The sequence below is a fragment of the Phytophthora cinnamomi genome (assembly GCF_018691715.1).
Source record: "Phytophthora cinnamomi strain GKB4 chromosome Unknown Contig83, whole genome shotgun sequence".
Taxonomy (NCBI): Eukaryota; Oomycota; class Peronosporomycetes; order Peronosporales; family Peronosporaceae; genus Phytophthora; species Phytophthora cinnamomi.
The window spans coordinates 399103-423857 of NW_027151016.1; the positions used below are offsets into that span (position 1 = coordinate 399103).

At 56.8% G+C, this 24755-nt stretch overlaps 6 protein-coding genes across 6 annotated transcripts; 4 read left to right on the forward strand and 2 right to left on the reverse strand.

The window, feature by feature from the left end:
- Positions 1-4: 4 nt before the first annotated feature.
- IUM83_11287 (Eukaryotic/viral aspartic protease, active site) lies at positions 5-2506 on the forward strand (the record flags this gene model as incomplete). The annotated part of the gene is made up of 1 exon (XM_067935836.1): positions 5-2506. The coding sequence occupies one exon, from the start codon at positions 5-7 to the stop codon at positions 2504-2506; it is 2502 nt and encodes an 833-aa protein (XP_067784920.1).
- Positions 2507-3349: 843 nt separating this feature from the next.
- On the forward strand, positions 3350-10040 carry IUM83_11288 (reverse transcriptase; the record flags this gene model as incomplete). The annotated part of the gene is made up of 4 exons (XM_067935837.1): positions 3350-5718; positions 5847-6342; positions 8916-9379; positions 9521-10040. 4 exons carry the CDS (start codon positions 3350-3352, stop codon positions 10038-10040), a joined length of 3849 nt encoding a protein of 1282 aa, XP_067784923.1.
- Positions 10041-12699: 2659 nt separating this feature from the next.
- Positions 12700-13602, reverse strand: IUM83_11289 (Retrovirus-related Pol polyprotein from transposon TNT 1-94; the record flags this gene model as incomplete). The annotated part of the gene is made up of 2 exons (XM_067935838.1): positions 12700-12703; positions 12881-13602. 2 exons carry the CDS (start codon positions 13600-13602, stop codon positions 12700-12702), a joined length of 726 nt encoding a protein of 241 aa, XP_067784924.1.
- A 1226-nt stretch (positions 13603-14828) lies between these two features.
- IUM83_11290 (uncharacterized protein) lies at positions 14829-17129 on the forward strand (the record flags this gene model as incomplete). The annotated part of the gene is made up of 3 exons (XM_067935839.1): positions 14829-15962; positions 16037-16140; positions 16361-17129. 3 exons carry the CDS (start codon positions 14829-14831, stop codon positions 17127-17129), a joined length of 2007 nt encoding a protein of 668 aa, XP_067785021.1.
- Positions 17130-17703: 574 nt separating this feature from the next.
- On the forward strand, positions 17704-19175 carry IUM83_11291 (uncharacterized protein; the record flags this gene model as incomplete). The annotated part of the gene is made up of 3 exons (XM_067935840.1): positions 17704-17953; positions 18003-18061; positions 18957-19175. 3 exons carry the CDS (start codon positions 17704-17706, stop codon positions 19173-19175), a joined length of 528 nt encoding a protein of 175 aa, XP_067784994.1.
- A 486-nt stretch (positions 19176-19661) lies between these two features.
- IUM83_11292 (reverse transcriptase) lies at positions 19662-23437 on the reverse strand (the record flags this gene model as incomplete). Its single annotated transcript, XM_067935841.1, has 3 exons — positions 19662-22078; positions 22141-22764; positions 23131-23437. 3 exons carry the CDS (start codon positions 23435-23437, stop codon positions 19662-19664), a joined length of 3348 nt encoding a protein of 1115 aa, XP_067785002.1.
- Positions 23438-24755: the final 1318 nt, after the last annotated feature.

Sequence of the window (24755 nt, forward strand, 5' to 3'; positions counted from 1 at the left end):
GGATCTGGATCCGGAGGTGCCGCAGGGGTACTGGAAGCAACAGGATCCAGATCTGTGGTTCCGGCCCGCGGATGGAGAAGATACCACATCCCAGACGCCCAGATCCGGCCGCGTCGAGGCCTATCGACGATCCGGTGATCCGGAGTCGCCAGATCTCCTTCCAGGAGAGTCTCGGGGCTACTGGAAACAACATTCACCGGGTAAGTGGTTCCGACAAGCCAAGATCACCGGCAAGATCAACAATGAGAAGGCGATCTTACTCCTCGATACAGGTGCCGAGGTGTCCATCGTGGACACCGCCTTTGCTCGTAAGGTTGGGTGCTACATCGACAGGAGCCAGAGTCAAGAATGCGTTGGAATTGGTGACAATGTCTACACAACGGAAGGAAGAACTCGGATCAAGATTACCTTAGCAGGATCATTGGTGTATTTCTTCGACATCTGGGTAGGTGATCTGTCTGGCCAAGAAGCTATCCTGGGCATGGACTTCATGGTCCCGGCCGGGATCCGGCTGGATCTGGCCGATGGATCACTCTGCCTGCCCGACGAGGTCCGGATCCAGCTCAGTGGAAGGCGACAGCTCTACAATGACAAGGCTAGGCTCGTGAGGCTGGATCAGCACCTGCAGCTGGGTGCCGGAGAGTCCGTCGAGCTTCCGTTGCGCCTGCAGATATCGGATCAAGACAAGCTGTGGGTTACACGCGGAGATCTGTGGGTGCCGACCGTGACTAAAGGACCAGGCAAGACACAGTACCTTCAGATCACCAACGTCGGTGAGAAGAAGTTGGTGCTGTGTCGCGACGAGCGGATCGGCATGTGGCTCGCGGGCGACCGGATCCCGCGTCTGCAGGGCTTCGTGACCGTCGGATCCCGCCGCTACTTGGAGTGGCAGAACCTCGCCCTGCAGGCCACCACTGAAGCCGGGCCCGCGAAGGCAGATCCCCCACGGACCCCGCCGCCGCCGATGGTTGAGCGTCCCAAGTACCCTGTGCCGCGCGCGATACTGCGGAGGCCGGATCTGCCACGGGCGCAGCCCGTTGAAACTAGATCGCGGGGCCTGGAGAGCTGTCGGAACAAACCACAACCAGATCCACATGCGCAGGCGGTCCAGGGTGATGTGCCCCAGGTGACTACTGAGACACTGTACCTCCAAGCCTTACAATCCGTGGAACCTTCAGATCCACAGACGGCGAGGCTGCCCAAGACCTGCAAGAGCGCGGATCTCGACACCGAGGACGCGACGGGACCAGGCCAGGGTGATCCAGGCCTCGCCGTGGGCGACAAGACACAAGGAGTCCCAACCGCAGCGGCGTCCGGGTGCTCGACGCTCGCCATGCAGTGGGAGGTGGTCCCCGAGCCGTCGCGAGCCCAGATCACCCCAGTTGAAGCCAAATCACCCGGTGGTGGGTGTGGCCGGGGCGGTCTGGCGACAAGACGGCCAGATCCGAAGGTGGTGCCAGACAGTGTGTGCGAACCCCCCAGGATTTGGGCGCTGAAGGCGACAACGACGTCAGATGACCAAGATCATGCGCTAGCGGACATGCCCAGGCCAGATCAGGACCCGCAGCAAGCCGCCGAGGACCTGCCATCCCCAGATCCATCGACGGGACCAGGCGAGGTGCCCACCGATCAAGGTCCGACGCTGTACGCGCAAGGTGCCGAAGACCCAGCTGGCGTGGGACAGGCGGATCAACCCGTTGTCCTATCGGAGAGTAATCAGGGTGGTAATCACCCAGAGACAGGGGGCGGATCTGCAAATCTGACATATGGTGATAAGGGACAGGACGCAGATCCAGCTGGCACACACGCATCAAGTGATGACCGAGCAGGAAAGGGCAAGGATCTACACGGCGGAATGAGACAGGAGGCCAACCAAGCACCGGGCTCGACGGCCGCTACAAACCCGCTTAATGCAGATCAGGCTGGCTCGGATCCGGTCGAGGACGAGCAAGTCTGCATCCATGAGAGTGGCGATTTGCATGCAGAAGACGTCGAAGCCGAGATGGCGGTGCTGCCTGAAGTCACGGTGGGGACGGCAGACGTGAAGATCGAGGACATACAAGTGGGCGATCCGGAGATCAACGCACCGGAGGAGATCGAGCGCCTACGCGGGTTGATCTGGAAGCGCCGACACCTGCTGATCGGCAAAGGCAATGCGTTGCCCCCCGCCACCCGTGGCGTAGTTTGTGATATCGATGTGGGCGACGCGAGGCCCATTGCCCAGCGTGTGCGTAAGGTTGCGCCTCAGTTTCGCGAGAAGCTGTCAGATCTGATCAAAGGGTTGCTCGGAGCTCAGATCATCAAGGCCTCGATCTCGCCATGGGCCTCCCCAATTGTGGTGATCATCAAGAAAAACGGCGTAGATATACGTTTGTGCATGGATTATCGGCTGGTTAACAGTCTAACTAGGCTGATGATCTACCCAATGCCCCTGATCAACGACCTGCTCGAAGATCTGGACAAGGTACTTTGGTACTGCTCTCTCGACATGGCAAGCGGATTTTGAGTGGTGACCATGACAGATCGGGCTCGTGCGATCTCTGCCTTCATCACCCCGTTCGGTCTGTTCGAGTGGAATCGTATGCCGTTTGGCTTGAAGAACGCCCCCCAGATCTACCAGCGGATGCTCGATAATGCGCTATATGGGTTCACCCGGATCCCGCGATCTGACAAAAGCGGATCCGGATCCGACGACGATCGAGCAGATCTTGCCCCGGAGCATGGTGATCTGGATACGTCAAGTGGTCTTCCGCCTAGATCAACGGGAGCTGGCTTGGACGGAAACGAAGTCGATAAGCCCGGATCGGGCGGATCTGGATCTGGAGCTGTTCGGCCTGGTCAACCCGGATCTGACGAAGTTCGAGTTGGTCGATGCCGGATGAGTGGTGATCTGTAGAGTACGACCCAGCATTTCCCCAGATCAAGTGGATCTAGGTCCGACGGACTTGGATCTGGTAAGCCCGGATCCGGCCGATTCGGATCGGGTGATCCCAGATCGGGCCGGACCGGATCTGATATGAGTAGATCCAGATCTAGCGAACATCGAGCTGATCTGCACCCGGCAAGTAGTGATCGGGAGAGTTCGATCAAGCCTTCGGTGTTGGGACGTAGATCTTATATCGACGACATCTTGGTGACCGCCAGATCGTGGGATCATTTGTGTGAACGGGTGGACGATCTGCTGGAGGCGTGTGACGAATGGAATATCTCGATTAGTGTGGTGAAGATCTTCTGGGGCAAAGCCAAGGTGGAATATCTAGGCCAAAAGGTATCCAACTCAGGCCTGGAGGCGGATCCCAAGGATCTATCTGCCTTGGTGGACTTGCCGTTCCCGGGATCACTCAGATCAATGCAGTCGTTCCTCGGAAGCTTAAATTATTACAGTCGGTTTATCGAGGATTATGCCATTTACGCTGCGATCTTGTATGAGCTGCGAGAGGTGGACTTCGCCGCGATGTCAAAGGCGGAAGCTCGGGCCCAGATCAAGGCACACCTGGATCAGCCCACCCCAGATCACATCGGATCACCGAGTCAGGATCTGGGATCTGGTGATCTTGGATCCACGATTGGTGAGACCTCACAACCAAGTGATCTGCACCCCAGCGGCGTTGCGTCGACTCTACACGGAGGCGAAGCCCCCAAATCAGCGCTGGAACTCCAAGCATCGGGATATCCTGATCTGGTGATACCGGATCTGGAAGCACGTAATCCGGAGATACCGGATCTGAGCTCTCATAGTCTGAAGACAGGCGATCTGGGCCTGGGTGGTCTGGGCGAGATCGACCCCCGCTGGATCCGAGCTCACCGGGCGTTTGCTAAGCTGAAGAGCAAGGTTGCCTCGACTCCGATCCTGCGCCACTTCAACTCTGGTCTACAACCAGTAGTGGTGGTGTACGCAAATGATTGGGCGATCTCGGCAGCCCTGATGCAGGAACATGATGGGATCCACTATCCGGTTACCTTCGTAAGCCGCACGCTGAAGTCCAATGAACTCAATTATGGGATTATCGAGAAGGAGGTGTTAGCGTTGCTGCGGATCCTGGATCTGGGTTATAATATGTTGGTGGGCCGCCCGATCAAAGTCCTGACCAGGTACTCCACACTGGCGTGGCTCTTCAGATCACCGGGGTTACAAGGACGCCTAGGACAGTGGGCCGCCCTGCTCTCTCCGTGGACGCTAGAGATCGTCAAGTGTACCAAGGGCGAAGACGAGATCCTGGGGGCGATCGCCGCCAGCATCACACCCAGATCACAAGTGAATCAGGCCTTGATAGCGATTGCGCCGAAGAAGGAACCCAGGCACCAGATCCAAGTACCGATCCCGACTGTACGGCTAGATGAAGAGCTTTTTGTGGTCAGCTTCGACGGATCCGCCCGCGTCAAACGTGGTGGAGGCGCTTACAGCGCGATCCTATGGAAGCTGCCCGAGTGGAGTGTGGTAAAAGCTAGATCCGGCTATGCTGAAGGGTTGACTGTCAACGAAGCCGAGTACCACGGCCTCCTGCTGTGTATGGACCTACTCGAGGGAGAAGATCGGCACAGGCTAGTGATCTGTGGTGACTCAAACCTGGTGATCCGCCAAGTGAGAGGTGAGATCGATTGCAAAGCACCAGGGCTCACACTGCTAAGGCAAAAAGCCCTAGATCGGCTGCGGATCTGGCCCGATCACGAGCTGGTACACGTCAAGCGCGAATGGAACGGTAGCGCTGATAGTCTAGCGAGCGCCGCACTCCAACGACAAGGCGGGATCCTGGTCGACGATGAGACGGATCTGCTGAATCTGGTCACACTGAATCGACTGCACGAGATACTGGTGGTTAGGAAGGAGGAGGCCGACTCAGTCGCTCGAGTTTTGCCAGCAACCACCAGATCGAAGGCTAGATCCAGATCCACACCTACCGTCCTACAAGAAGAGGTAGTGAGAGAACTGAGGATCGATCGGATCCGGCAAGCTCAGGACGAGGAGGCGTGGATCGCCGGGCTGAAGAAGTATTTGGTCGGGGCGGCGCAAGATCTGACGCAGGATGAGGCCAGATCCTATGGCAATATTGCCATGGATTACGAAGTTGATCTGAGTGATCTGTTGTTCTACTGCCATCCTACGAGGAGATCGGAGGCGGAACGAGATGGACTGATGCGACTGGTGATTCCGGAGACACTCCAACAGGATGTTCTGCATCACTATCACGCGAGTGTGGAAGGTGGCCACCAAGGGATCGGACGCACGTATCAGAAGATCCGAGATCACTTCCACTGGAGAGGTCTCTATCGGAGCGTGCAGCAATATGTCGGAGAGTGCGTGGACTGCGAGACGGGCAAGGGACGACCCCGGATCCAGGGTGAGTCACCCGGTAACATCCAGGCAACCTACCCGTTCCAGATCATAGCCATGGATCACATCCCGTCGTTGCCCAAGTTCTACAAAGGTAACACGGAGCTGCTGATCTGGGTGGATCTGTTCACTGGGTATGTGATCGCCAAAGCTAGCGCCTCGAGAACGGCACAAACGATCGCGGAGTCATACGAGGAGTGCGTGTTCAGGCGATTCGGCGCCAGCGAAGTGATCGGACACGACCGTGAGCCAGGGTTTATGTCCGACTTCTTCAGATCGTTCAACCGGATCTTAGGACAACGACAGCGTGCCACTATGGCTTACCGCCCCCAGGCCAACGGCACAGCCGAACGCATGGTGCAAACAGCGACCAGGGCACTCAAGATGTACGTGCAGGATCTGGATCAACGTGATTGGGATGATTACGCAGAACGGCTTACCTTCGCGATCAACACTGCTCAGGATCGGATCCGGGGGGAAACCCGTTCTACCTGGTACATGGGTGGGATCCTAGATCCACCTTGGAGGCGACGATCCCGTTAGGCAGCACTCGACGTCAGGATCGAGATCCTCGGAGGTGGAGATACCAGATCCAGCGCTATTACCGACAGGCACGAGAGCAAGTCAATGAGAAGTTGCGAGAGGCGATCTCGGATCGGGCAGACCACCATAACGAAGGAGTGCACCCGCACCAGATCGAGGTCGGATCCCGTGTCTGGTTATACCTGGATCGCATCAAAGAAGGGTATGCTCGGAAGTTGGCGCACCTGTGGCACGGCCCATTCCGTGTGGCGGAGAAGATCGGCGAATATGCAGCTCGGATCGAGTTGGCAGGTACAGAGTACCGCCTCTTCCCGGTGGTGCATGTCTCCAAGCTCAAGCTGGTGAAGACATTCCCAGATCGCCCCCAGATCTGGCTGACAGTCGAGGATACAGATCGTCTTGATTTCGATGAAGCCCTGCTGCCTGAAGATAGCTGGATCCAAGATCTGGACGAGGGCGAATACGAGGTGGAGAGGATTACAGACATGAGGACAGGAAAACGAACTCGTTATGGCCGGATCTACAGGGAATTCTTGGTGCTTTGGAGAGGGTACGACGAACCGACATGGACCGATGATACAGACCTCAATTGCGGTGCGATACTCCACGATTTCTTGCGGGATCGGGCAAATCGGAACCGGTTTGGCGTGATGCAGTCTCACGAGGAGTAGTGAGACAGGGGTCAGCTGGAGTGAGTTGGTCACTCCAGCGGTGTGTTGGAAGAAGGATCTGCAGGGTGGCTGCAGATTAATGGGATGGGTGATGTATATTGCATATGGAGATCTGGCGTTGTGTGCGTCAGATATTGGCAAACTGAAGACTGGTACGGTGATAATGCTTGCCTAAGGTCCCAGATCACTCAAGACAACTCGAAGCCGAGACGCCGAAGATCAGGTGGATCTGGCGCATATGGATCTCGGTCAAACGGATCTGGGATGAGTGGATCCGGATCAAGCTTATTCAGGTCTTTCGCTGCCCGTACTGCGTGGATCCGATGCAAGAAGGGATAGATCACGTGACCCCGGATCTGTAGTGGGGCTGGATCAGGTGGATCCGGATCCGAAGCGAATTGGAATATGTCGGAATGAGGTGGATCCGGATCTGAGGTGAGGACAATGTGAAGCAGTGCAAGCTGGGTAACCAAGACGGCGAATGACCGATCTGAAGATCGCTAGACGAGGGTGGAACATGTCGATATGGCAAAAGCGGTATTGGTGAATGAAATAAGACATGCAAGCTGGATCTGGCCTAGACAGGGGAGACTTCAACGATCGGGTAGTGGATTCGGCCAAGATCCGAGGCGACTCGGAAGGGTCCGGCCCCTACTCAGCGTCAGCAATGTGGACACCGAAGAATTTGTCGGTGAGGCGCGCGATCTGGCGCGCCGGGTGATCTTGAGCGCTGTCGCGGTAGTGGTTGCGCCACGAGTCAGCACCGTTACACTCGTCAAGAGCCTCCAACAGATCTGTGGGCTCGAGGCGGTTGAGACGACGGTTCTTGATATTGGCTTGACGAGACTCGTATCCCGGATACTAGATCACGGACTCGTGGTGGCGGGGGAAGTGGAGGAAGAAGGAATCCAACAGGATGTCCAGATCACACCACCCCTCCTGCATGGCCACTATCAAGACCTGCAGAAACCCTTTCCAGCGGTTCCCGACGTGCGATCTGCGATTGTTGCGTTCCTTGTGATACACTGTCAGCCAGGGATAAGCCTTCGCCGATGCCGGTAAGATCGGGAAAGAGTGCGTGGATTCCCAGTAGGCTTGACGATTTGCCTTTTCGTAACTCTGGTATTGCCGGATCGCGAGTCCAAGCCGGCCACCAACATCCGTCTCAAACGAGATCGCGCCATCTGAGTTCTCAAGAACTTCCCAGGGGCGCGTGGCTAGTAGAGCTCGTACGTTGTTCTCCGTGATCAGCTCCCAGCAGAAGTCGGTGTCGGCGACTTGAGGCCGATCTTCTGCCAACTCGAAATAAGGGAAGATCCAGCCCAGCTGAATCGGCAGGACAGGGAACAGCGCCTGGATCCGCATTGCAGCGAGGGTCTTGTTGTCGAGCTCCTCTGAGATCCAGGGATCTACGTCCGCCTGGATCAAGATCCGAGGTTGCGCTCGTCCAGGGATACATTGCGCCTCAGATCCGAATGGAGCGACGGGTGCAAGTGGATTACGGGCGGGACGACGCCGATTAGCCGGGGCTGGGTTTGGCCCTCGCGGATCCGGATCCGGGTTGGTACCAGGAACCTCTTCATCGTCGGGATCATCATCCGGGATCCACCGGATCCACCGATCACAGGTCCACGCCGGGGAGACGCGTGCTGACGACGACGCTCGGCGGATCGGGATTGAGTCATCGCCTGCAGAGTCTGGGCTTCGAGCAACTCGTTGGTGATCTGGGCGGTTTCTTCATCCTCTTCTTCATCATCGTTGGTGCTGCCAGTGCCGCTGGAATCCTCGCCTTCCTCCTCCTCGTTCTCGTCGTCAGCCTCTTCGGCCGCCGGGTGGCCGTGATCTTCTCCGGGTCCGTCCTTGGCGTCCTCTACGAAGCCGCCGTCATCGTCGATTTAGCCTTCTTCAGCCAGATCGTCCTGATCCGGGTGGTGCGCTGGCTCCGATCCTGATTGATCGTTAGCCATCTCGACGTCGGAACGCTTGGCCCCCTGGTTAGGCACGGATCGGAGTGGGCGCTCACCTGGACGTGCTGAATCGCGATTCCCCGCAATGGAGTCACGGCGAGCACGTTTCGAGGGCTCCGGATCGGCGATCTCGCCACTTCACTTGGGACGCTTTTCTTCCTGATCTGGGCGCTTGGCTGCTTCAGCGGGAAGATGCTCTGGGGCAGGCTGATCTGGGACCTCGCCGGCGCTCTGGCGATCTTCTTGAGGCTGAGGCAGCTCTCGAAGTGTACGGAGCAAAGCCGCCGGATCTCCCAACTCGTCAGAGGGGAGAGGTCGTGCACCTACTGCAGTGACCACGATCGCCAGACATTGGAGAGCAACGTCATGCTCCAAGCGGAGAGCATTGCGATTCCGCTGTAGAGTGTCATGATCCAGCTGAAGGCGTTCATGTTGCTCCCGGATCTGATGGATCTGGCTCTCAAGCAGACCCACAGTCCGCTCAGCAGTGTCCAAACTCGCCCCTGTGCGGCAGATATGCGTCAGTTCACGGCCAAGGAGTTTCAAGCCAAGACGGAGGAACGTACGGAGATCCTCGAGCTCAGATCGTGCGCGATCTGCGTCCAGTATAGCGTTGTCCCGATCCTCCACGGTACTTATCAGATCCGCAGTGGCTGCAGCTTGGGTGGATCGAGCGGTGTTGAGATCGGCCTGTGTCTGCCGGAGGAGCACCCGGATGCCTTGCAGCTCGTCGCGGGTGATCCCCAAGCGACGGTCAGCCTCGGTGGATGCAGCTTGGGCCCGATCCCGCTCTTGGATGAGGCGATCTCGCTCCTGCACCAGTTGATCTGGGGCGGAAGCAACGCGGGCCGCCCGATCTCGCTCATGTAGGGCGTCCTCAGCGTGGTAGAGGGCCTCTTGCGCTCGGATCGTGACACTCTCAGCTAATTCACGCGCATCTTGGGCGTGGTCGATCTGCCTGTCCAGCGACCTCTGCTCCTCGTGGAGATTATGGATCTCGGCGCCAGCCAACTCTACCTCACTCGCGAGATGGTCATTGTTGTCGCGAAGTCGATCTCGCTCCTGCGTGAGCCGAGCGACCCGACGTCCCAGATCTTGGAGCTCTGCAGTTTGCTGCGTGATCTGGCTTTGCAGGCCCGCGACCCGCTGGGCATGGTCCCCACTCACGTCGCTGCTGGCGGAACGGAGGCCGGAGACCTCAGAGCGGAGACGTTGGAGTTCCTCGCCTTGATTCTTGTAAAGGCGTTCCAACTCGCGCAGTTCGTGAGTCTGCTGAAGCAGCGTTCGGGAGATCTGGGTCCGCTGACGCTCGGCCGTGTCGCGGGCCGCCGTAGCTGCTCGGAGATCCGCGACGAGCTGGACCGAGCGAGTAGAGAGGGCCCGGTTCAACGGACGGAGTTCTTCAGGCGTGGCGCCGGTCGGAGCAGTCAGATCGGGTGGATCCAGATCCGGGCGGTTACGCGGAGCGCTTGGATCCGGGCGCTGGCCAGACGACTTTCGGTCGGGGCCGGACATGGGGAACACTAGCGCGCCAGTGGGCAGAAATCAAAGGTGCCCGCAGTGATGCCGTTGTGCGGCAACAACTACGAGCAGGAGGCGATTGTGGAGAAGCGAATTCCGGGAAAGGGGTGATTGGGAGCAATCGGCAAAAAGATGGATCTTGACGGAGTCACTATACCGCGGAAGTGACACCCGAGAAACCAGATCGAGGGGATCTGGTGATGTGGGTGGATCGAGGCTGTCAGATGTGTGTGGCGTCAAAGGGAGACTACTGGAAATACTACAAGATGACACACAAGACGTCTACATACGACAGAGGGCCAGATCCGTACTATCGGAGGTAGTTGGATCCAGATCACATGTACCCATGTGGATCCAGACCCGGGTCACCTGTACCCAGGCGGATCTGAGCTTCTGAGGGATGACTAGGATACGCTAAGCGGTGGATGGAGCTTACGCCAGCCGAAGGACCCCAGAGCAAGACAAGTTAACCCAGATCAGGGACGGTGGGATCCGGATCACATGTACCCATGTGGATCCAGACCGGGTCACCTGTACCCAGGTGGATCCAGATCCAGATCACATGCACCCATGCGGATCTGGGCCTCTGAGAGGTGGCAATGGCAAGCGAAGTGGAGAAAAGAGTTTGCGACGACCCAAGGACTCAAGATCAGCGAGGATCAGCGTGAATCAAGCGGATTTGGGAGAGGTGGATCCAGATCACATGTATCCATGTGGATCTGGATCCGGATCCCGTACGCCCGGGCGGATCCAAGCCTCTGGTAGACGGCTAAGACGAGGAAAGCGAGGGAAGGAGGTTGCAACAGCACAGGGACCCCAGATCAACGCAGACCGACCCAGATCAAGGCACTTCGGAGATCAGCGGATCTGGATCTGGGGATCTGGTGATCTGGTGATCTGGCGGATCTGGGACTCAGTGGGTGATCTGGCGGCTACAGCTCAACGGAGGGAACAAGCGACGATGCAGTGAAGGTAGAGGTGGTCCGTAGAGCCGGCAGGTACAGATGGGAAGATAGTTCGGATTGGGTGATAGGATTTTGGGATAGGATTGGACATAACCATAAATAAGAGTCGAATTTGCCTGGAAGTGCTCAAGTGGTCTACTCGCGGCGGGGAAACGCATATTGGCCCCGCTCGACGTACGCTGTGGAGATTGGATTTGGCTCCACACGCACCCCAAGACTACCAAGCGCCAGCAAGCGGCCCTCACCCCCCAAAGAGTCAAATTTGCCTTGGACAACGCAAGTGCCTTCGCCTTCGCCTGGAATCGGGATCGACATTGGCCCACCAAGAAGCAGCAAGGTACTGGGTAGCAGATCTAGTGTTGGTTGAATAATCTGGATAATATATTGGCCAGATCAACCTTCCTAGTGAACTCCCTACAAGTGCAGATCCCAGATCACCCGGAGTTAACTACTTGGCCGGGTGATCCAAGACTCTCAACTACCCTGATCCCGCTATAGGAAGCGGCAAGTACGACAAAGGGCGACCTACCAAGTCGCAACAAGGGCCTACAACACACCACAAGGCAACCACTCGGCCGGATCCAGATCTAGGCCGCCAGATCCAAGTCGGGAATCACTTGATCTGGACCAAGAACCGCGAGCAGAGTGAAGATTTCCGCGCTGCTCCACCGGATCCCCGCGTCTCGCCAAGACGTTCCTACTTCAACACTTGGACTCTTCAGAAGTTACCAGAGGAGCAAGATCCAGCCCTACCGACGGGTACACAAGGTGAGGAGTTCAGCACTGATCACGGATCATCGGAGTACCCCCTCCGTTAGTCGGTGTCCGGGCGCTGTTGGGAAGTTGGATCTAGCAATCTCGCAGATTTTGCTGATCCCGCTACACCACAGAGGAGAGGCTCCCCCTCCCTTCCTACGTAGTTGCTTACGCTCAATTTCAATGATTGAGCACGCGGTGTCGTTCCTGACGACGCCGTTACTGAGGAAGCAGCATCACGCTGCTCCTTCATGATGAACCCCAGAGCAACACTATGTTGCTCCGTCGGCGATAGCGTACGCAGCATTGTAGCTATCGCCGCTTCTCCAATGACTGTTGACAGTCGTTGGAGGGCCTCCCACTCTGGGTCAGACAGGTGGGGGCAGTCAGCGCGTGCAACATGCGTTGCAGGCGTGTTGGAGCTCTCCATGGGCATCTCCGTGCTCATGTGGTTCTCGGCTCCGCATTCGTACACCGCGTACGAACGTCAAGCAGTCGGTCGTTGGACGGACTACAAAGTGCTACCAGGTGTAGTGGGTCTAACTTGGCTCACTACTTTAGCTTACACGTCGCGCTACGTGTATGAGGAAGCGTAGGGGTTTATTAATAATTTGAATTAATTATACTTGAGTCTACAAGTATAATATAAATCAAATAAAACACCAAGTAGCTAGTTTAAGGTAAAATGAGAACTGTATTGCTTTGTTAATTGATCTTCCTCCTAAATCTCCTATAACCGTTTATCATCTATGAAAGGGGTTGACAGCGGCTGGCTGTCAGAGCCCCGCCAATATGCATGTCTCTGATTGGTAGAAAGATGCTGCTTTCTACCAATAGGATATTTGGGTAGGTGTGGACCACTCATTGTGGTGGCCCACTTCAATGTATCCATTGGTGTGTCTTACACCAAGGTGAGGAAGTATCCAAAACATTTAACATAAATCCTATCTGTTACATTCACAAGTGGCTTGTAGCCACTTGTACGTGTAACCCCGTTACACAGCGTAGTGAAGCATGCTGCGGCCGATGGTCACGATGGCTCGGTTGGCGCGTTCAGCCGTCGCGTTCGTTTGGTGCGCATACCGAACCGTGGGCTGCACTTCGATGCCGTGGTCTTCGTAGTACGCCAAGAGCGAATTGGTCGCGAACTCCTTGGCTCCGTCATGGCGCACGAACTTCACCCTGGCATCGAATTGCTTCTCCACCTTGGTGATAAATCGGCGCAAGCAGCCTTCACTCTCCGACCTGGCTCGCAGACAGAATCCCGACATGCAGCCGCTGGCTTCGTCTGTGATGAGCAGCAAGTAGCGGCTGCCACCCAGCGACTCTTCTTCCATGGGTCCGCAAATGTCGAAGTGGAGGAACTCGAACGGCTTGTACTTGCGCTTGTTCGGGTTGCTTGGGAAGGGCTTTTGCACCATTTTCCCTTGTTGGCACCCACGACATTGGCTTGACTTCTTCGACGATGTCAGCATTTTCGCACCCGTCACCATGCCACTTGAGACCATCTTCCGAAGAACGTCATTCGGCGCGTGGCCCAAACGCGCATGAAGATCCACCGCGTTGACCGACGCCTTGGACACCGAATTCGCAGCGCAGCTTGGGACTCGGAGCCAGTAGAGGCCGTCGATCAGGTCCGCGGAAGCCACGATTTTCTTCGACTTCTTCTGTGCGATGTGCATTTCAGCACCATCAAACACCACCTTGAATAGTCCGCTTCGGTTGATCTGCGGCACCGAAAGTAGGTTCTTGTTCATGCTTGGGACATACAGTGCATCTTGAATGCGGATGTCGCGCTCCTTGCCGTTGGGCAAAGTGACCCGCTGCATGACCGTCCCGACTCCCATGATCTTGGCCGTGTTGCCGTTGGTGACCGTGAGTTCACCTTCGTCGCACACCTTGATGTCGACAAACTTGGCCTTGTGTGGTATCGGGAAATGAAGTCGAAGCCAAAACCCAAAGGCGGGACGAGGGGCGAAGAAGACTCGAAGCGCCGGCGCTAACTGGCAAGTCACAACCCATCGCCAGTCATTGGACCAAACTCCCCGATCGCTGATTGGCCTAAATAGGCCGGTGACGATGACTCGTCGACGGTCCCAAGTCAAGAGCGGGCGGTTGCAGCTCGCTAAGTACGGTGCGAACCTACTGGCAAGATCCGAACTTATGAGTCATCGGCGCCTGTCCCCAGTCGTCGGTGGCGTTTCAGCGGCCGTTTGAGTCGTCGGTAACGCCGCCGCGTCGCAGGGAAAGCGCCGAAGAGTCATGAGTTACAACCGGCGGTCCAAAACGGACGCGTTTATACTTGATATTTGTATTGATCGATAGGAAACTTAAGAGAAGACAAGATAAGCCTTCGGGCAACAATAACAGAACAGCTTTTCCTCCCAACCACGCAAGGGCGACACCGGTGCCTGCAGTGAACGACCTGCAGCTCAAGGTAAACCTGGTAGGTAGGATTATGACTGTCGGTGGGCACATCTACTAGTGTAGCGTGTGTTCATCCCTGGCAGGGCCAAGAGTTAGTGGCCGGTGTATTGGTAGCGACGAGTCGTCGCCAGGAACTGGAGGAGCGAGAGCGCACTCCATTTATTTCTTCCCGCCGGAGTATAGCTCCGGCATCCTCGTATCACGCCGTAAAAGGCCGGGACCCTTCCTTCTGAGGTATATTTTGTGTGTGAGAGCGTGCTAGCATTTGCTCGTGGCTAGTGACGCTGAGTCTTCCGTCGGTCGACTAGCGGAAGCTCGGTATACAGGGGAAACATCAACCCGGTGCAAGGGAAAGTTCCTGGGCCTTCGGATTCTAACCCTAACAAGCCCATTGAGTCTTCGGTGACTCGGTGGGTGTTGTTGGTGGGGAAATTGTGCCTTATATAAATTAGCGCGTGATCCTACACGACAACTGGTGCCGCGACCCGGGATTGGTGTGACTTTCTGTGTTTCGTGCAACGGCAGGTCGATCGACTTTACGAGCAACCAAGAAGAAGAAGAACAAGAACAAGAAAAAGAAGAAAAAAAAAGACGAAGAAAGAAGAAGATGGCGAAAGGATCACGTTCAGCGGTACCAGCAACTCCGATGAAGACTGGCGGCACGCGTGGCGACGACTCGACTGCGGCCCTGATCACGTCGCACCTCGACTCGATTGCTGAGCGGACCGTCAGCTTTGACGACTCGATGACTGGATCCGACGCCAAAGACGAAGAAATGGATGAAGACTACGACGATTACCTGGAGGAGAAGGCGCCTGCACCAGCGGTGGTGACACCCGAGACTCCGGAAGATACGGTGCTGTCTGCGAGACGCAGTGCGGACACGCGTTTGTTGTCGCGAAACCTCGCGGTTGAGCTTGACGATGACGCGTGCTCCATGACGCGCAACCTCGCGGATGAACTGGATGATGTGGATGGCCCAGGGCCAGCATATGACGACTTGGAAGACTTTGAAGACGCCGCCGACGACTCGAGGTTACCAGTCCTGACGACGCAAGTGACCGAGCAAACCTCCGGTAACCGGCCACCACTCAACGGTGACACGCCGGCGGCCAACAAGGTTCTCGGTCGACTTTACGAAGAGATGAAGAAGAGCGACTGGGGTGAGCTATTCGAGCCAGCGATGACTCGCCAAGCGGTTTGGGCCGATTTGTGTCACGAGTTGGCTCGCCCAGTGAGTTCCATAACAATCGAACAAGTGGTGAAGGAAACCGAACGATTTCTGAAAGCATTGGGGCTTCGGCCTCTGGAGCACCCTTCGCCGTCGACTCTGGAGTGGTGGATGCCGGCCGAAGCGGGCGCGGAGCTCTGGAAATGGAAGAAGCGACTCCGCACAGCCTTCGGCGTGAACTCGTTCACTCTGGACGACTCGCGGAAGACTCGTGCGGCTCACGAAGTGGTCGACCCGGCTAGCGTGCCGCTGCCGATGACTCCGAAGAGGGCAATCCGTAAAAACCTCAGCCGAAAACCAACCGGAGGGGTGTTTAGCGCGTCAGGGGAGCGATCCCTGTATTTTCAAAACTCCCACATGGTGACTCCACCAACTACAGGCTACTCAAACCGCACTGGACGCACCACCGATGACTCAAAATCGACCAGGAGCACGAAAAGCAGCTCAGGACGGAGCAGTAGCCGCCGCGGCGGGCCTACCGACGAATCGTCGGACGATGAAGCGGACTTTACGGAGGAGCGCAGATGGGCAAATACCTGCGCCAAATCCGTGAGGTGACCGAATCCGAGTTGCTTAACGCGACTCCGAGGATCGAGGTGGCGACGCATCGCCCACTGGGGCAGATCAAGGCGTTCTCGGGCACCAGGAACAAGAGCGAGAACTCGATGCAATGGCTTCGCGCCTTTGTCTACGAGATGAAAGGAACGCGAGCATCGCCCAACGAATGGTGCATGCCTTTCGAGCTGAGTCTTCGGGACGGCGCTCTACATTGGTACCGACAACTACCCAAGAAGACCAAGCGAACGTGGAGCCTCTTAAGCGAAGCTTTCATCAAGTACTATTGCTCCCAGTTCAGCCAGTCAGCGGAGACTCGCTACTACTCAAGCCAAGCGCGAAGACAATGAACGTGTTTGCGACTACCTAAACCGGCTCAATGGCTATGCCAGGAACGCCGGGATTCGGTTTGAGAGCAACGGCCGCAAAGCACGCGACCACGTCAAGCGGTTCCTCGAGACTTGCGGCGACCGAGGACTCGAACGGCGCCTGTGCCACCTGCGCATCTCAGACATACATGAGTTGGAAGAGATGATCCAAGAGATATTGAAGATTGACGAACGCAATTCGTCCCGCGAGTCGTCGCTGCCTCACTCTCGAGTTCGGGATGCCTCCCGACGACGTGGTGACAGACGTCGCGATGACTCGCGCCGCCACGAGCGCTCGGAAGACGCTCGCCGACGTGATGACCGCTGCCGCGACGACTCGCGGGATGCTTACAACCGTCGCGACCGACGCGAACGAGATTATGAGCGTCGTCGCGACGACTCACGCGATATGCCTCGCGTGAGCCTAGCTGAAGCATCTGTCGCCGACATCGTCGCCGAACTTCATGGACGGGACACGCGGGACACGCGTAGCGAGCTGCAGCAACAACGCCACAGATATGATGGCGACAGCAACAGCGAAGATGGAAGTGAACACGGCAGCGACGACTCACAACGTTGCGGCGAAGACTGGGGTGACAGCTACTCGTCAGACGGCAGCGACGACTACCTCGCAGCAGCCAACGACAAGGGGCGACGAGTCGCCGCTGAAGGCACGTACGCCCGGTCCGCCAACCGACAACCCTGGGGTGACTCAGCGGGGCGCAGCCGAGGCCGGGACAATCGGCTCCAGAACCGCGATTACCGCGACGAGAAACCTCGCCAGTATGTGTAGTGGGTCTAACTTGACTCACTACTTTAGCTTACACGTTGCGCAACGTGTATGAGGAAGCGTAAGTACTTCGTAATTACTTAGGTTAATTATATTTGAATACACAAATATAAGTTAACTTAGACAAGACTCCAAGTAGCTAGTTTAAGGTAAAATGAGAACTGTATTGTTTGTAAATTGATCTTCCTCTAAGATCTGCTAAAAACTGTTTATCATCTATGAAAGGGTTGGCAGCGGCTGGCTGTCAGAGCTCCGCTAATATGCATGTCTCTGATTGGTAGAAAGATGCTGCTTTCTACCAATAGGATCTTTTGGGTATGTGTGGACCACTCACTGTGGTGGTCCACTTCAATGTATCCATCGGTGTGTCTTACACCAAGGTGAGGAAGTATCCAAAACTTTTAACAGATAACCTATGTGTTAAATTCACAAGTGGCTTGTAGCCACTTGTACGTGTAACCCCGTTACACCATCCCCCCCTTAAGGTTAGACGCGCGGGGTCTCCGCACGTCAATCTTCGGAATTGACCACTCGTCAATTCTCCGCGTTTGGAGAAGAAATCCGCGCTCATTCAACGATGAGCGCGCCTCAAGAGAAGAAGACTTCGAAGTCGGTGGAGAGTCATCTCTCCATCGACGACTACTTCGAGCGTCAGAAGGCGAAGTACGGCGACGTCGTCGACTTCGACGACGACGATGAAGACATGGAGGGCGAGGAGGACTCGCCCTCTAAGCGCAAAGACTCAGTGTCGAGCGAATCGCTCGACCCTCACGCCAAGAACGTTCGCCCGCGTGAAGGGGACGAATCGGACGCTTCGAGTTCGAAGCGTTCGCGTACTGAGAGCGATACCCCACTCGCTTCCGCTGGGGCTCTCAGTACTCCGCGCGCTGCTGCAGCGCGCGATTCCAAAGCTCAAGGCTCTCCGCGCGCTGCAGGTGCAGCGCGCGATCCATGGATGCCGTCCGCGTCCGAGATCGCGGACCGGTTTGGGAACTCGGTACCTCCGAATGAGGTGCCGCTGTACGTATGCAGCGCCATCAGAGATGACGCTGTGGCTGCCGAGCTGCACTTTGATGCGGAAACGCATCAAAGGCGCGATTACTACATCGGACTCTTTCATGAGCTCCGATGGTTTCAAAGCAAGAAGACCTCTTCTCGCAGCAAAGCGCCCGAATGGCAGGCACTTTGTCAAACTGGAACGCCTTTGTTGAAAACTTCAACAAGAAACCGAGTGCTTACCGTGATCGGATTAAGCAAGCGCGTGATCGCTTCGAGACGTACTCGAAGCGTGGAAAGCTGGAGCAACTCCACGTTGCGGAGGAAGCGGCAAATGTGCCGTGCGCTGTGCCCGAGGGCTTTCAGTGCACGAAGTGCTTCCCAGGCGCGGTCCGCTTGAGCGACCGCGACCTGAACGGGTACACGTCGTTCCGTGTGCCCGAGAGTCTCAAAGAGCTCCGTGCTAAGTTCTTAGCACGTGAGGGATCGGGTGCTGGCGATGATCGCAGCGCTCGTACTACTTCCGCTGCGCCAGCGCGTACTGCTCTTCGTACGCCCTCACCATTTCTGGAACGTCCTCCAGCAAGACGTTCCGCGGCTCCCATGTATCTCGATGGGGAGGAAATCCTCTCCAACGAATACGAAAACGAGCCCCTTGAGGGTTCGTTTTCGGGATATTATGGTCAACAATCCGCTCAACAATCCAGCGGGTTGAGCCGCGGGCGTCACGGATCGGCGGTGGCGGGGGTGGGAACACGCCCCGGGTATGATCAGCCCCGGGCTGATCAGTATGCGCCTCTCCACGACCGGGTGACCGTCGTGGAGCGTGTGCAGGGCGCTGAGTTCGCCGCCCTGAAACAGGAGCTGACGAACCAGAAGGCCCAAGTCGCGGCGGTCTCGCAGACCGCCTCGAATATCCAGGTCGAGCTGGGGACCCAGATGAAGGGGTTGCTCCAGCGCGTCCGCGCGCTGGAGGAGAGGTTGCTCGTCGCCGAGGCCAAGTCCTCCGCTTCTGCCTCGGCTCCTGCCGCGGCTTCGGGTCAGCCGAGCTAGATGGCTCGTGCTGCAGGTATGGCTTCAGCCGTCCGACGTAAAAGGTCGGATGGAGGCGCATGCTAGACGGTATGTCTAGCGTGTATGCGTTGCCGTGCCGTGCCAACACAGTGAACAGCCCGATGAAGCGCGGAGCAAGCTTGCTTGCTCCGAAATCCGAAACTGCATGTCTAGGCAGGTTTAGTGTAGCTAACAAAACTAATGAACCAACTTTAAATTCATTTGTGTTGCCTCTGCCCGCATTGTCTGCGTTCAGCTTCTGTTGATCAACAGAAGCTGCTATTGTGTCTTGAACGAACCGGATTACGGCTTGTCTTTTGGTGATGAAACTGATTGCATCCGAGCTGAAGTCATTCAGCTCGCTCTCCGCTAGAGGCCCGGCCTCTGCGTGGTTCTTTGCGGTGTCTGCGCCCTGCGCAGACCCGTGGTCGTTGGCCTTGTTGTTGGGGGAGTCTGCGACCTGCGCAGACTCATGTGGTTTGTCCATTATTGCAGCTGACACTGTGCAAGTGTCAGCGGTTTCTGCGGCTGCTGTATTGCAGTCGTAGATCCTCCCCCACTTAAAGTGGGAGCCATCACTCCGAGTAAACTCGGTAGACGTGGATGCCGCATGGCATTCACGTAGAACGGTGTATGCCCGGTCGAGGCATGCACTGAGTTGTTGATGGCAAACTCTGCCATCGATAAGCACTCGCTCCAGTATTGGAACGAGTGAGCGTAGCTCTTCAACTTATCGACGAGCACGCGATTCACGCGCTCGGTTTGACCGTCCGTCTGCGGATGATCCGCAGTCGACATGGAAAGCTGGCTCCCAAGAAGTGTAAACACTTCTTGCCACAGGTGCGCTGTGAAGCGCGGGTCTCTGTCCGACACGATGTCGGACGGCATGCCATGGTGTTTGAACACCATGTCGACGAGCAGACGGGCCGTCTGCTTCGCGGTCACCTCTGCTGGCACCGCAGCAAGATGTACCATCTTGCTGAAGCGGTCGACGAAGACCACAATACCGGTGTTCCCTCCGCTATCCGGGGGAAGACCAAAGATGAAGTCCAAAGACATGGACTTCCAACACTCCGACGGAGTCGGTAGTGATTGCAGTGGAGCCTGCGCGAATGGCGCAGGCTTCACGCGTTGGCAGACCTCGCAAGCACGGATGTACTTGCGCACCCACTTATACTGGTGGTGCCAGTAGAGGTCGCGGGTGAGAAGGACGTAAGTCTTCTCACGTCCGAGATGTCCCGCAGTCGGGGCATCATGATACTCGTACATGATCCTGAGTCGCAGGTCATGGTCATTTGGCACGACAACGCGATCCGCGTTGTCGTCGACTGCATTGTAAAGCAGTAGTCCGTCGTGCACACGAAAGCGGTGTGCACGCGCTCGAAGGTGCTTGGGCAGCTTCTGACGGGACTTGTCAGAAGGCGCTGTGCCATAGGCCAGCAAGAGCTTCGCGTCCGCGTCGTGCGCGTACGCGGCCTTCACATCATCCAACAGAGATGATGTGGGTTTGCTCGATCGCATGGCGTCAATGGCATTGGCGTCAACAGCTTCTGCATAGTCCGGCCGACGTGATAACGCGTCGGCCACCACGTTCAATCTTCCGGGTTTGTATTCGACCCGGAAGTTATACTCCGCAAAGAATGAGAGCCATCTCGCCATTCTTTGTGAAATGTGTGGCGACTTCACTGCGGTGCGCAGTGAAGCATGGTCGGTGTAGACCACAAATGGTCTACTTCCAAGCAAATACACTCGGAACTTTGCGAGTGCGTACTTCATGGCAAGGAGTTCCTTGTCGTGCACCGGATAGTTGCGCTCAGCTGGCTTCAGCTGACGTGATTGGTAGTAGACGACACGATCAAGGCCCTCGTGATCGTGCTGCATCAACGCGCATCCGATCGCGAAATCGGATGCGTCACACACTACGTGAAATGGGCGATCTTGGTCAGCCACTGCCAAGATCGGCGCCTCAGTCAAGCCCCGCTTGACTGCATCGAATGCCTTTTGGCAATCGGTTGTCCAATTCCACACAGCTTCTTTCTTAAGAAGCTGTGACAGCGGGCGGATCTTGCCCGCATAGTCCTCCACGTACTTGCACAAGTACGTGGCCAAGCCAAGGAACTGCCTCAGTTCCTTGACACTTGAAGGCGTTGGCCATTCATTGATCACTCTGACCTTTTCCGGGTCGGGGCGAACACCATTCTTCCCTACGAGACACCCGAGGACGGGTATCTCGCTCGCCCCGAAGATACACTTCTTCAGATTCGCGTAGAGCTTATGCTTTCGCATAAGCTCAAGTAGCTTCCGGAGATGCACCCTGTGCATCTCTACGTCGGTCTTCCCGTCCACAGCCCGGCTGTGGATGAATACATCATCGAAGTAGCTCGGCGCGAAGTCGCGCACCGAGCGCAACAAGTGCGTCACGCACCTGTTGAAAGTCGCAGGGGCATTCTTAAGCCCCTGTGGCATTACTAGCCATTCCCAGAGCATGCCGCTTGGCGTGCTCACTGCCGTGAGAGGGATATCGCTCTCACGCATTAGGATTTGATAAAATCCATCTCGCAAGTCGAGAGCACTGTAAACGGTGCTCCCGGCCATCGAATCGATGATAACATCCTTTCGCGGTATCGGCGTCTGCGCCGGTACCGTCGCATCGTTCAGCTTGTTGTAGGCATGAACGATGCGCCATCCGCCCTGTGGCGTTTTGACACAGAACGTCGGAGCACTGTGCGGGGACTTTGATTCCCGCACTTGTCCTGCTTTACGACGACTTTCAAAGAAGTCGTCGATCGCTTTCACTTGCTCTCGCGGCAGTGGCCACTGCCGCGTGACACAGTACTTCGTGCCCGGCACGAGATCAATCTCGTGCTGAATGCCCTTATCCTGCGGAAGCTCCGCAGGAATCTCTTCCGGGAGTACGTCTTCCTCAACAATTCGTAATAGGGACTCGACTTCAGCGAGTCCCAACCTTGTTCCTCGAAGCGCTCTCGCTTTGTCTTCGCACTGAGAGTGTCTTCACTCTCAGTGGTACTTCCCACGAAGAGCTGCCTCAGCTCTTCGCTCTCGCTCGCCGTTCTTTCGCTGTCCGAAAGAACGCAGACTTGCTCGATGCGTCCATCGTGCAAGTCGCGCGTGAAGCGCTTCCAGCTCATGGCTGGAAGCGATGTCAACTCCGACGCCGTCGGAGGAGGACTAGCGAGTTCCATCTCTCGATACTGGAATCCAGTATCGGTGCGCGTCAAGACGCTTAGCGTCTTGACATTCGGCGTCACCGCCGCAGTCTGCCCAGCAGACTGCTCTTGTTGCGTCTCGGTCCCGGACCGAGACTTGCGCAGCGTTTTCCGCTTGCGCCGTCTTCTTGTTGTGCGGAGCCCGGCTCCGCAAAGTTGTTCTTCTGGTCCAGGCCCGGCCGTGGACAGTTGTTCACCGGCGGACCCTGTCCGCGGGCGCGCGGTATCAAGCCCGGCTTGACCGCATTTTCCTTCGTGCAGCCCGGCTGCACGGTAACGTGTCCCTTCGCCGGCAGACCCTGTCTGCGGGCGCGCGATATCAAGCCCGGCTTGATCGCATGGCGCTTCGTCGTGCAGCCCGGCTGCACAACAGCATGCAAATTGCGTCAGTGCGGTACGTTTGCAACCGTCCGCACTGTTTGCAGCGTCAACTCCCGGAGTTGACACGCCTTCGTCACCTCGACTCCATTCATTGGCGGAGCTCCTCTTGACCGAGGGTGCGTCGGCTCCCGGAGCCGACGCGTCGTCGTCGACCTGACCGCTTTGGGTCAGGGACTGTCCCTTACACGCTTGAACGTGGGTGTTGGTTCCCGGAACCAACACATCTTTTTCTTCCGACGTCGGCAGCATTGCCGACGTGGGTCTCGCTTGTGTGCGCCCTCGCGCACTTCTTGGGCACTCCGGGACAGCAGCATTAAGCGCTGTCTCGACTGGTGAGCCGCGCGCACCTGTTGGTGCGTGCGCTGCGGTAACAGGGCCATCGCTCTCTGTTCCGCTGTCGCGTCCGAAGCGCACGAGCGTGCGCTTCTTCCAGTCTATCACCGGATCATACCGTGGTTTGCACGGCATGCCCATTACCACGTCGAACTTATCGTCCAGGTCCAGGACGATAAAGCGTTCGACAAACACTCGTTGTTTGTACGAGAAGCGCACGTTCACGACGCGCTTCTCGGTCTTCACGATGGCACCTGTTGCCAGTCGTACCTCCAGAAGACTTCGAGGTACACTTACTTCCTCGAAGTCAAGTCTCGACAGGCTTCGTAGTCGAACAAAGTTGTTCGACGCGCCTGAATCTACCAAAGCTCGAAGAGAGTCACTCGCTCTCTTCGAGTAAACCTTTCAAGATGACTAGGTTCGGCCTGTCATCTTGTTTCTTGCAGTGAGAGCTGGTCTCACTCGGGGCTGCAGTCCTCAGTGTCGCGTGCCCAATGTCGGCACGCGCGACTGCATTTCCAGTAGGGCGCCCCGCGCCTACTGGATGTTCGCGTTTTGTTAGTCCGCGGCGATGCCTAGCATCGCCACGACGGCCATCTCCAGGGGCATGGGAGCTGTGCACTCCCGTGCAAAGTGACCGATCCTTCCGCAACGGAAGCATCGCACGTTGCCTCCCTGCTGCTGGTAACCAGCAGTTGTTGCGTTCGAGAGGTCCTTTGGTTCCGGACCTCCCGTCCTCGCTACCGGGCCTCGGTACATTTACATGGAGTTTAGCCTGTCGCAGGCTAAACTCTTCTTGCATGGCAAGGGTGATTGCAGCTTCGAGAGTACTCGGGTACTCTCGAAGGTCTTCACGGGCCCATCTCTAAGTCCTTTCATGAACGTGACGACCTTGGTCGCCTCGTCAATCGCGTTAGTCACGATATTTGATACCAAATATCGTGCGCGCTGCGCGTAAGCATGGACGTCATGCTTACCCTGCTGAAGGTCGAGGAACTCCGCCCTCGACCGGAACTCGTTTTGCGGGGGCTCAAACGCTTGTTTGAGCTCCTCTTTGAACACTTCGTACGTGCTGAAGCACGTAGGATCGGAGAGTCGGCGTCCATACGCCCAACTCCTTGCGCGTCCGCCAAGGCAGGACATGGCGAATGCGACCTTCGACAGCGGGTCGACGATGCGTCGAGCCGCTATGGCTGTGTCGAGTTCGACAAGCCATCGGAGGAGAGGCTCGCCCTCTCTTCCCACGTAATTGCTTACGCTCAACTTTAATGGTTGAGCACGCGGTGTCGTCCCTGACGACGCCGTTACTGAGGAAGCAGCATCACGCTGCTCCTTCATGATGAACCCCAGAGCAACACTATGTTGCTCCGTCGGCGATAGCGTACGCAGCATTGTAGCTATCGCCGCTTCTCCAATGACTGTTGACAGTCGTTGGAGGGCCTCCCACTCTGGGTCAGACAGGTGGGGGCAGTCAGCGCGTGCAACATGCGTTGCAGGTGTGTTGGAGCTCTCCATGGGCACCTCCGTGCTCATGTGGTTCTCGGCTCCGCGTTCGTACACCGCGTACGAACGTCAAGCAGTCGGTCGTTGGACGGACTACAAAGTGCTACCAGGTGTAGTGGGTCTAACTTGGCTCACT